Source organism: Poecilia latipinna, unplaced genomic scaffold, assembly GCF_001443285.1.
Source record: "Poecilia latipinna isolate Pla-1442-1.1 unplaced genomic scaffold, P_latipinna-1.0 Scaffold5283, whole genome shotgun sequence".
Classification (NCBI taxonomy): Eukaryota; Metazoa; Chordata; class Actinopteri; order Cyprinodontiformes; family Poeciliidae; genus Poecilia; species Poecilia latipinna.
In genome coordinates this window covers 1-12,716 of record NW_015117899.1, presented here as the reverse complement: position 1 = coordinate 12,716, position 12,716 = coordinate 1, and the positions used below count along the sequence as shown (strand labels likewise).

The window sequence follows — 12,716 nt, the reverse complement described above, 5'->3', positions numbered from 1 at the left end:
GAACACAGGAGATACAGAGAACAAATGTGATGCCAAACGCTGTGTGCCGCAGCATGCAGGACCACTCAGAGGGGGCTCCAATGAAAGTTAGTGAACATAAGAAACACAGAGTCAGAGAGAAGAGCAGCAGGAAGCTCAGCTCAGAGTTGTTGGCTCTGACAATTGGAGTTGTTCTGTGATGGAAGAAAATCACTGCTGTAATAATGGCTAAAAAGGCTCCGCTGATTGAGACTATAGCCAGAATGGTAGACAGGACTTGATCAACGGAAAGAAATTCAACTGGTTTGGGTAGACAAGCATCTTTCTTTGAATTAGGCCAGAACTCTCTTGGACATGGAAAACAATCAGGTGAATCTGAAAACAATGGCCAAAAACAGTTGTTAATAGTCAGTATTTGGTGTTGCAAATCTATGTGAAAAATATATGATATAACCTGTCATATTACTGATCTCTCCTTCAGGACATGGTATACAGTATGCATGGTATGCAACTTTGCATTAAAAATGTCATTATTTATCGAATGACTCTTCACAAAAACAGTTATAAACATTCATAAAGACTTCATGTTCATGACAGGTGTCATATCGTATTTATGACAGTGTCATGCCAGTCTTAAGCACACCCCTTCAAATAAAGTTTACCAATCAAGCTCAATGGAAGAAAGCCCAGACAGGGATGAGAATAAAGCGGAATTGCAAAGGAAAGGCAATGGCCAAGGTTGATGTAAACTAGCACATATCACACTTTACACATGTTTTTCCTGATCATTCTTGAGGCAAACAAATAGGCACAATATTAATGGATAATGAAGTACGTCTGAAGTGGATTTTTTTTAAGCAAAATTATTTATGTACAAACTGACGGATAACATCAGCAACTATTTGGATTTTGCTCCGCAGGTCAGTTGGAAAGTAGGATTCAATGTATTCCATGCAGATCCCCTCTCTAAGTGCTGCATCAAGAAAAGACGCCATGCCGTTGATTCCGTAATCTGAGTCTGAATGGACGGCTCCTATCCAAGTCCAACCAAAGTGTTTCACCATCTTGGCCAGCGCATCAGCTTGGTAATGATCACTGGGAATGGTTCTGAAAAAAGTTGGGTACTCCTGCTTATCTGAAAGGCAGGCACACGTGGCAAAGTGGCTCACCTATTTAAAAAAAAAGACAACATAGCAATTTTTTTTCTAATACAATACAGATAAGCACAGGTATATTAAAAAAAAATTTTTGCAAACAATTTACCAGTGGAATGTTAAAAGATCCAACGATGCGCAACATCCCAATCGATGGTGTGGATCCAGAGTCTCCAACTGCACCATCACAACTCCAGATTGTGAGCAGTTGCTCCCTTTGTAAAACACAGTCCTGGTCATTTGCCAGTTGGAATGCCACGTGCACGGCCATGGGCACAGAAGCGCACGAATCAAAGATTCGATAGCCAAGTTTGATTCCGGGCAGTAGCTCTGTGCTGTTATTGATCTCCTCATAGATCATTGTGCGGGCGTAGAGCCCAATGCCATGGCAACGTGCAGGAAAGGTCTCCTGTGTTACCTACAGCGAGCCTGAATAAACATGGTCTACCAAAGATGAGCTGTTCATGTGTTGTCGGGAGGTTTGTTTTCACACATACTCTATTGAATTTAAACTGCATTTTGCTGCAAACACTTAAGGACCTACATTTCCTAAAGCAGTACAGTTTGTTCGGTCACTTCCTGCATGCAGTATCACTGTTGTGTCTCCAGTTCAGTCTGTTGTCCAGCTGAACACCAAGCTATTTTACACTCCTTAACCACTTTCCCTTCTTCTCCCATGACAAAACTAGTATTTGACCAAACCGTGTTTAAGCTGACCCTTTTTCTTTTGAAATCTACAATCAAATTCTTTATTTTGTTTCCATAAAAAGACGACTGTGCCATCACCATGCCATCACCATGCCACAAAACACTCCACCATCTCTCTGTACTCAGTTTCTTGACCATGTGTGGTACAACAAGCATCTTTTTCCATCGTTCTGATTTGTGTGGCTGTTGTCTCTGCCTTTACACAAAGAAAATTTATATTTCTGTATACAAAATAAATAATTGTAAACCAGTTAATTGAAAGTTAGGCATATCCTGTTTCAGAAAGATCATCTGACGTATCAAGGGACGACATTTATAAACACACAGTTGCTTCCAATCAGAGACACTTAAGTAATGGGCATTTGGGAAAGCACTGGTTTGAGAGTGGCAGTGAGTTTTTCACTTGCTGCTTTGTTTGCTTCTGCAGTAACTGCTGAGGCTTTGTCTACAAAATGCACTCTGCAGGGAACCCCTCGTTCCTCTGCGTTCTCATCAGACGGGGACTTTGTCATTGGAGGTGTTTTCTCAATTCATTATCAAGGTTATGGAGTGATTCATAATTACACCAGTAAGCCTGAGTCTCAAGGATGCAGAGAGAGGTAAGACGGATAGAACAAAAGTTTTATATTGCTTGTGTAAAGTTGACTTGGATAACGTTTTGTTTGTTTGTTTTGGACAGGTTTGGGGCCACTTTTTACATTGAATATCTAAATTCAGTCTCCGAAAAATATTAGATGTGCTGTGTACAATTATTGGTATTACTGCATGTATTTGGTTGTTTTTTATTTTGTGACGCCTTTTCTTCTAATGTAATAAATATCAGCACTCACCAGATTGATTTTGTTCAGCTTTAACGCCCGGGATCTGCGCTTCTCCCGCACAATGATCTTTGCCATCGAGGAGATAAACAGCAGCACTGATCTGCTGCCAGGCATCAAACTTGGATATCGGATCTATGATTCCTGCGTGTCGGTTCCTGTTTCGGTGCACGTGGCATTTGAACTAACAAACGGTGAGGACCCCTTGTTCTACGAAGGCATGAACTGCTCCCGGTCCGGTGTGGTGATGGCTGCTGTCGGAGACGCGGGATCCTCTCCCTCCATCAGCGTCTCACGTGTTATTGGACCATTCAACATTCCTCTGGTAAGAGGAATACAGTCATAGTAAGATGAAATCCAAAAACACCTCTGCTGATGGACGTTGGATTTTTTTTTCTACACTTTGCACTTCTCTTGCTATAGGTGAGCCACTTCGCCACTTGTGCTTGCCTATCAGATAAGAAACAGTTCCCAACTTTTTTCAGAACCATTCCCAGTGACCATTATCAAGCTGATGCACTGGCCAAGATGGTGAAATACTTTGGTTGGACTTGGATAGGAGCCGTCCACTCAGACTCAGACTATGGAAATAATGGCATGGCCTCTTTTCTGGAAGCTGCTCTCAGAGAGGGGATCTGTGTGGAGTACACTGAATCCTTTTTCAGAACTGACCCACAGATCAAGATCAAAAGAGTTGCAGACGTTATCCGTAGGTTCGTATGTTTAATGTTACTATTTTAAAAAGAGAATCTATAAATTAAAGAGATTGCTTTGGCAAGTTTGGTATGGTTTTACTGAAACCTCTTTTCAGATAAGTTGTATAACTGTAAACTCTTCCAAACATGTGGCCTATTCGTAGAAGTGCTGCATAAAATCAACATGTTCCAATGTCTTTTCAGATCAACAGCAAAGGTTGTTCTGGCATTTACGGCTGTTGGCGAAATGAAAGTCCTTTTAGAGGAGCTGGCGTTGGACCCTCCTCCACCTCGTCAGTGGATCGCGAGCGAGGCCTGGGCAACTGACCCAAACCTGATGAGATTCAGTTTCTGTGCGGGGGCAGTCGGGGTAGCCATTCAGAAATCTGTCATTCCAGGATTGAGAAACTATCTTCTGGATCTCTCTCCCTCTGAAGTGGCAGCTTCCTCAGTGCTGACTGAGTTCTGGGAGGATACCTTCAGCTGCAGCCTGACAGAAAGTGAGAATGTATATATCTTTTCTATCATGAGAAAGGAAAAAAGATTAACAGATTTGCTAGAACTATTTTTTCATGCGATTGAAAACAAAAATGTTTTACCTGTAGTAAAACAAATCGATTTATTTGGCAACTTACCAAAGTTGAGATGTTTTTCAGCATAGTGCTTTTTGTTCCAAAAGCAATAAAAGCCTGACTTTTCTTTTTTTATGATTAACCTTATATTGTTTGTCCATTTTTTATGATAATGTTGTTGATACAAAATTTAAATTTCAAAGTTTTCATAATATTATATTTGTTGTAGTTTTGTACCAATAATTTATTACATTAAATGTTTATCAAATTAATCTTGAATTATTCATATAACCCTGGGAAATCAAGAAAAAAAATTCTAATTTCATAATACTTTATTTCACTGATCTTGAAGGCATTTTTAGGAATTTGGAGAGTCACAAACTTTATTTGTATCATTATATATTTCTGCGTTTGTCATTTGTTCTTTCATTTAATCGACATCAATATAAAAAAACATCTAAATATGCTTCAACACAACAATAGTTAATTAGTTAGGTTGACAGACAAAATAAATGTGCAGTGTATTTATTTGTCTTCAGCTGCTGACAAAGAAAAGAGAATGTGTGATGGAACTGAAGATCTTAAAACTCTAAAAAGCCCGTACACTGAAACATCTCAGTTAAGAGTTTCTAACATGGTGTACAAGGCTGTTTATGCAATAGCTCATGCTATTCACAATGCAGTGTGTCAGGAAACAAATGGAACCATTCAATGTGACAAACGCTACAAACTGGAGCCCAAACAGGTCAGTCTGTTGCTAAGTAACTCATCAAACCTTTCATTAGCATTGATTTCTCAATGCATGGTTACTTAGTTCTGGTGTTAATTTTAGAGGTTGCTGGTTTCTTTGTTAATGTCTGTTTTTATTTTAAAGGTCTTGAATGCATTGAAGAAAGTTAACTTTTCAAGAAATGGTTACCATGTTTCATTTGATGCTAATGGAGACCCTGTGGCTTTTTATGAGCTGGTAAACTGGCAGAAAAGTGAGAGTGGAGTTATTGAACTGGTAACAGTGGGATATTATGATGCTTCACTGCCAAGAGGGCAGGAGTTTCGTATCAACAGGAACATAACCTGGGTGGAAGGAGGCACACGAGTAATAGCCCTAACACAACAGTTTCTTAGATTATGAAGTTTGGAGGGCAACAGTTTTGTCAAAAACAACTGAAAAAAATTAAAGTTGCTATTTTACCTCTGTTTCTATGACAGATTCCAGTGTCTGTTTGCTCAGAGAGTTGTCCTCCAGGAACTCGTAAAGTGTTGCAAAAGGGAAAGCCCACTTGTTGCTATGATTGCATACCATGTCCTCCAGGAGAGGTTAGCAATATAACAGGTAAAATCAAGTTTTGTTCTATGGATAAATATGTCTTCAAAATTTGTCATAAAAACAAAATGTTTCATGTTATTTTAGATGCGCTTGACTGTTTTCCATGTTCCGAAGAGTTTTGGCCAAATACAAGGAACGATTCCTGTTTTCCCAAACCTGTGGAGTTTCTTTCCTTTGATGAAGGCCTTTCAATCATCCTGATTGTTTTCTCTGTTGGTGGAGCATTCCTGGCCATCATTACATCAGTGATTTTCTTTATTCATAAAACAACTCCAATTGTCAGAGCCAACAACTCTGAGCTGAGCTTCCTGCTTCTCTTTTCTCTTATTCTGTGTTTCTTATGTTCACTAACTTTCATTGGAGCCCCCTCTGAGTGGTCCTGCATGCTGCGGCACACAGCGTTTGGCATCACATTTGTTCTCTGTATCTCCTGTGTTCTTGGGAAAACTATAGTGGATCTAATGGCCTTTAAAGCTACACTTCCTGGTAGTAATGCTATGAAATGGTTTGGTCCTCCACAGCAAAGAATGACTGTAGTGTCTTTTACATTTATTCAGGTTCTAATATGTATCATATGGTTGGTTGTGAGTCCTCCCTTCCCAGTGAAAAATCTGAGCACCTACAAGGAGAAGATCATCCTGGAATGTGCGTTAGGCTCTGCTGTTGGTTTCTGGGCTGTGCTTGGCTACATCGGCCTGCTGGCTGTGTTTTGCTTTGTGTTAGCTGTTCTAGCTCGGAAACTACCTGATAATTTCAACGAAGCCAAGATGATAACCTTCAGCAGGTTGATATTCTGTGCCGTCTGGATCACCTTCATCCCAGCTTATGTCAGCTCTCCTGGAAAATTTACTGTGGCTGTGGAGATATTTGCTATTCTGGCCTCCAGCTTTGGACTGATACTGTGTATATTTGCTCCAAAGTGTTTCATCATTTTGTTTCAACCAGAGAAAAACACTAAGAAATATTTAATGAATAAAAAGTAAAAAATAAAAAAATAAAAATCTTTCTTTGGAACAAACATATTATAAATGTGACATGACTGATATTAAAGCGCATTCAACCTACTTACATTCATCCAATAAAAGAATATTCAATGAATTTATTCTCATTCGTCTAATGGTTTTGTACAATACTCTTATATTTTGACTAAAACGTTTTCAATTCAAATTGGAATTACTTTTAATTTTATATAAAATCTCTGCCAGTGTGTAAACCAAGACTCATGTTTATGCACACTAAAAATATATATTTATTAATAAGTTGTTTTTGAAGAAACATTTCAGATAAACAGACCTTCCTCTATTGTTCACTATTGATTTATAGATCATGTAAAATATCACCTATGTTCTCTCCCTTATTTGTTATGACATTAAGTAGTGAACTGGCACTAGCAAAAAAACAAAGTGGAAATTATATTTGTGTATGTTTCATAATCAAACACAAAGGGAGGACACTTTCTTCTAGAAAGATCATCTGACGTATAAGAGGAGGGGATTTATAGATCTGCAAAAGGACAGAAAGATCCAAGTAGAGACAGTTGACAAATGGGGATCAGGGCCATTTTTATTGCTTTGAGATTGGCACTGAGTTTGTTGGAGCTGACGTCACTGGTCAGGCTGCCTGGCCTTGTAAATGGCTTAAAACAACAATTTCCTTCCGAACAAACGTCAAAGACTTCCGGTGTCGCTGCTGAGGCCTCATCTGTGAAATGCACTCTGCAGGGTAAACCTCATTTATCGGCATTCTCAACAGATGGGGACTTTGTTATTGGAGGTGTTTCCTCCATTCATTACCAACATTATGCAGTGGTTTATAATTACACCACCCAGCCCGAGTCTCCGAGATGCGCAGGGAGGTCAGTAAGAAAGAGAGGTGGAAAAATGATCTTGCATGTGTTTGCTGCAAAGTTTGCTGTTATGTTGGAGACAAATAATTAAAATGCCTTAAACGTTTTCTATCACAATGAGCTAAATTGTGTATTTTTGTTATTGCAGTGAAAATATGATTAAGTTGGAGCTGAAGTTAAAAAAAAAATGTTTCTTTTGATCTAGATTGTTTTTTGGATGCATTTTTTGTTGTTGTTTTGAAATCCTGATAATGCCTTGACAGGAAGCACTTCAATATTTTGACGTACAGATGACTTGCTTATAATTACTTAATGCCAAGAAGAATTTGCTCTTTTTTTTCCTCTCCAATTTCATCTAAACATCAGCATGTTGTGTTCAGCCTTACTGGCAGGGGTCTGCGTTTCTCTCGCACTATTATCTTTGCCATTGAGGAGATAAATAACAGCACTGATCTGCTGCCCGGCATCAAACTCGGACATCGGATCTATGATTCCTGCGTCTCGGTGCCAGTTTCAGTGGATGTGGCGTTCCAGCTATTGAACGGCGAGGACCCAGTGTTCTACAGAGACGGTAATTGCTCCCAGTCTCGTGTGGTGGTGGCTGCCGTCGGAGACTCTGGATCCACTCCCTCCATCATCATGTCACGCATCGTGGGATCTTTCAAAATTCCTCTGGTAAAAAGTGTAAATTGATTGTAATCTGGAATTTTTTAAATAGCTCTGTGCAGGTATGCACCTGGCTTTGGTGTTCTATGTTTTGTCTTTATAGATCAGCAGCTTTGCCACGTGTGCCTGCCTTTCAGACAAACAGCAGTTCCCAACTTTTTTCAGGACAATTCCAAGCGACCATTACCAAGCTGACGCTCTAGCAAAGCTGGTGAAACACTTTGGTTGGACTTGGATAGGTGTTGTACACTCAGACTCAGATTATGGAAATAATGGCATGGCCTCTTTTCTTGAAGCAGCACTGAGAGAGGGGATCTGTGTGGAGTACACTGAATCTTTCTTCAGAACTGATCCAGCGACCAAGATCCAAAAAGTCGCCAATGTTATCCGTAGGTTAGTAAGTTTGTTATTTTTGCCATTTTACGATAATATTGGAGAAAAGGCTTATGAATGAACACTGTGATTCTTCAGCGGTTCCTTCACACTTGGAATTCATGAACAATTGTGTTTTACTGTTGTCTAGTGTCTTTTCAGATAGACCGTAAACTGAAACTACAGATGATCAGCGGTGTTATAACTGTCTTTATCTTCAAAATGATTTGCTTATGTTCAAGTACTAAATCATGTAATCAACACATTGCATGTCTCTTCAGATCAACAGCAAAGGTTGTTCTGGCATTTACGGCTGTTGGTGAAATGAAAGTCCTTTTAGAGGAGCTGGCGTCGGACCCTCCTCCACCTCGTCAGTGGATCGCGAGCGAGGCCTGGATAACTGACTCAGACCTGATGAGATTCGGTTTCTGTGCGGGGGCTGTTGGTATGGCCATTCAGAAATCTGTCATCCCAGGTCTGAGAGACTTCCTGCTGGATCTCTCTCCATCAAAGGTGGCTGCCTCTTCGGTACTTACCGAATTCTGGGAGGAGGCGTTCAACTGCAGCTTGACAGAAAGTGAGAAACAAATAATCTTTGATACGTTATTTGTTTTCAAATTTTCTGTAATGACAGAAAAGGATTGTCACATATTAAAATAGAACAATGTATTTATGTTTTTAAATCAAGATTTTTACATTATTTTTCTTTTTTTTTTTTTTTTTACATTTCACCATAGGTAATATTTTCTGTTTGAGAAATCCAAAACACATGGTGTTTGCTTCATCTGGTCTTAATCAACGAATAATTTGTGTATTTAATGTTAGAATGTTAAAAGTATTTTAAACATGTTGCATGTTGCCCTAAGAAGTCCAGAAAAAGATTAACTGAATTTTTTTTTTTTTTTGTGGTATTTGGTTTTTGGCATGAACATTGTCTTGTCTTAAAGTGAAAAACCCCATAGGGAGCACCTACGTAATTCAGCATAGTAAAAAGTAAAAAAAAAATATTCATGTTATTTTTTTCTTTTTTGTGTGTATCTGTATGTCTCTGCAGCTGTTGACCCAGACAAGAGAGTGTGTGATGGAACTGAAGATATTAAAACCCTTAAAAGCTCGTACACTGACACATCACAGTTAAGAGTTACTAACATGATGTACAAGGCTGTTTATGCTGTAGCTCATGCTATTCACAATGCAGTTTGTCAGGAAACTAATGGAACTATTCAATGTGACAAAAACATCAGACTGGAGCCCAAACAGGTCAGTCAGTGCATCTGGTAAATCCCCATGTTTTTCATTAGCAACTACAGACTAGACACTTAATTTCAACAATATTTTAAAATATTGTTCCAGTTTTTCATTTTGATTTTACTTTGCAGGTTTTTAAAGAACTAAAAAAAGTGAACTTCTCAAAGAATGGTTACCATGTGTCGTTTGATGCTAATGGAGACCCTGTGGCTTTTTATGAGCTGGTAAACTGGCAGAAGAGTGAGAGTGGAGTTATTGAACTGGTAACAGTGGGATATTATGATGCATCACTGCCAAGAGGTCAGGAGTTTCGTATCAACAGGAAATTAACCTGGGTGGAAGGAGGCAGACAAGTAATAGCCAAAAACAGTAATTTCTTAGATTAGGAAGTTGAAAAAGGATTTGTGAAATATGTTTTCAAAAAAAGTTCAAAAACTGTAATTTTCCTGTCTTTTTCCATGGCAGGTTCCAGTCTCCGTTTGCTCAGAGAGTTGTCCTCCAGGAACTCGCAAAGTGTTGCAGAAAGGAAAACCAATCTGCTGCTATGACTGTATACCATGTCCTGAAGGAGAGATCAGTAATATGACAGGTAGAATCTAATATGTTTCATATGCATCCATATCTACAAAATCCATAAACTAAGGATTGTTTTTCAACGTTATAATTTTTGTTAGATTCTCCTGACTGCTTCCCATGCCCCAGAGAGTTCTGGCCAAATTCAAACAGAGATGCTTGTTTCCACAAACCTGTGGAGTTTCTTTCCTTTAACGAAGTCCTGTCAATCATCCTGGCTACACTCTCCATCAGTGGAGCATCTCTGGCCATAATTACATCATTAATTTTCTTCCATCACAGAACAACACCGATTGTCAGAGCCAACAACTCAGAGCTGAGCTTCCTGCTGCTCTTCTCTCTGACTCTGTGTTTCTTATGTTCACTAACTTTCATTGGAGCCCCCTCTGAGTGGTCCTGCATGCTGCGGCACACAGCGTTTGGCATCACATTTGTTCTCTGTATCTCCTGTGTTCTTGGCAAAACTATAGTGGTTCTAATGGCCTTTAAAGCTACACTTCCTGGTAGTAATGCTATGAAATGGATTGGTCCTCTTCAACAAAGGATGACCGTAGTGTCTTTAACCTTTATTCAAGTTATAATATGTATCATATGGTTGGTTGTGAGTCCTCCCTTCCCAGTGAAAAATCTGAGCACCTACAAGGAGAAGATAATCCTGGAATGTGCGTTAGGCTCTGCTGTTGGTTTCTGGGCTGTGCTCGGCTACATCGGCCTGCTGTCTGTGTTTGCTTTGTGTTAGCTGTTCTAGCTCGGAAACTACCTGATAATTTCAATGAAGCCAAGATGATAACCTTCAGCATGTTGATATTCTGTGCCGTCTGGATCACCTTCATCCCAGCTTATGTCAGCTCTCCTGGAAAATTTACTGTGGCTGTGGAGATATTTGCCATTCTGGCCTCCAGTTTTGGACTGATACTGTGTATATTTGCTCCAAAGTGTTTCATCATTTTATTTCAACCAGAAAAAAACACCAAAAAACATTTAATGAACAAAAACTGATATTATTAGAAGAATGGTCCCTAAATCTCCAACTTAGTAGATGATTTTTGAAGTATTAGCTATTTTTTAAACATTTATAACAACTTATAACTGTGATGTGATTTGACTCTGACAAAACATAACCTGATTTGAACTTCAAAATACGTCTATGCTCTTTATTTAGTTTAGATCCTCCAACCTTTACATCCCATTACTCATCTCAATTTTGTTGTGATCTGTGTAGTTTTGAGATTTTCGGTGTTTAGTCCTGTTTCCCTGTGAGTCTCTGTCCGGTCCGGTCCTCCCTGTTGATTGATCCCAGCTGTGTCTAGTTTCCTCATTACCCTCCTCGTGTATTTAAGTCCACCTGTTGTCTTTGTCTCTTGTCGGATCCTCGTCGTGTTTTGTCGTCAGTCTGTTTCCCTGTGCTGCCTCTGTTGGACTTTTATTAAATCATTCATCACTTCAACCAGGGTCTGCCTGCATTATGTTCCTCACCTCACGAAACCACACCATAAATCATGACAAATTTCAGAACTGTCATTTACATAAACATGGATTTCTTATTTCTTTGAAGTAAAGAATAGATTGACATACACTTAGAGCCACTTGACATTTTTTTATGATACATCAGTCATTTGAGAAAAAGATAAGTACAGGTAATGGAAATTGTGGCATTCAGATTGTTCACTTTGTGAAGTAAACCAAACTAAATTAATTAAAAACTTGGTTTGTAGGCTTGTTCTTTCTGTCTTTTCCCTCAACTTTCTCATCCAGGACATCATCAGATGGTCATGCAAACCAAATATCACCTTAAGAAAATGATTATCAATGGTAATGTTGAGTGACATGGAGAAAAAACACTGGGATAAATAAAAAAAAAAAAGTTGGACTAAGTAACATTTTAATGACAGCATCTTTATGATAAAATAAAACTTCATTGTTATTGTATTAACATACAATCAGGGGTGAAAGTAGTTTTAAATTCTTTAAATTCTTGGTGGTACTATGACAAAAAATTAATAAGTAAATATATATATATATATATAAAATTCCCCTCTCACCCTCCATGGGTGGTCTCTTTCATCCTCTGAGCTCGGGTCCTCTACCAGAGGCCTGGGAGCTTGAGGGTTCTGTGCAGTATCTTGGCTGTGCCTAGAACTACCCATTTCTGGACTGAGATGTCTGATGTTGTTCCTGGGATCTGTTTGAGCCACTGCTCCAGTTTGGGGGTGACTGCCCCGAGGGCCCCGATGACCACAGGCACCACTGTGGTCTTCACCTTCCAGGTCTTTTCCAGTTCCTCTCTTAGGCCCTGGTATTTCTCCAGTTTCTCATGCTCCTTTTTCCTGATGTGGTCACTTGGTATTGCTACATCCACCACAACGGCTTTCCTCTGTTCTTTATCCACCACCGGTTGGTTCGCCATTACCATCTTGTCTGTCTGGATCTGGAAGTCCCACAGGTTCTTAGCTCAGTCATTCTCCACCACCTTTGGGGGTGTTCCCCACTTTGATCTTAGGGCTTCCAGTCCATATTCGGCACAGATGTTCCTGTACACTATGCCCGCCACTTGGTTATGTCGTTCCATGTACGCTTTCCCTGCCAGCATCTTGCACCCTGCTATGTGCTGGACTGTCTCAGAGGCCTCCTTGCACAACCTACACCTTGGGTCTTGTCTGGTATATATATATATATATATATATATATATATATATATATATATATATATATATATATATATATATATATATAGAGAGAGAGAGAGAGAGAGAGACTC

At 39.3% G+C, this 12,716-nt stretch overlaps 1 protein-coding gene across 1 annotated transcript; it reads left to right on the top strand.

The window, feature by feature from the left end:
* Nucleotides 1-2,681: 2,681 nt before the first annotated feature.
* Nucleotides 2,682-10,146, top strand: LOC106943413 (extracellular calcium-sensing receptor-like). Its single transcript, XM_015026729.1, has 5 exons — nt 2,682-2,984; nt 3,083-3,372; nt 3,559-3,854; nt 9,851-9,974; nt 10,060-10,146. The coding sequence occupies exons 1-4, from the start codon at nt 2,724-2,726 to the stop codon at nt 9,931-9,933; spliced, it is 930 nt and encodes a 309-aa protein (XP_014882215.1). The 5' UTR covers nt 2,682-2,723; the 3' UTR covers nt 9,934-9,974; nt 10,060-10,146.
* Nucleotides 10,147-12,716: the final 2,570 nt, after the last annotated feature.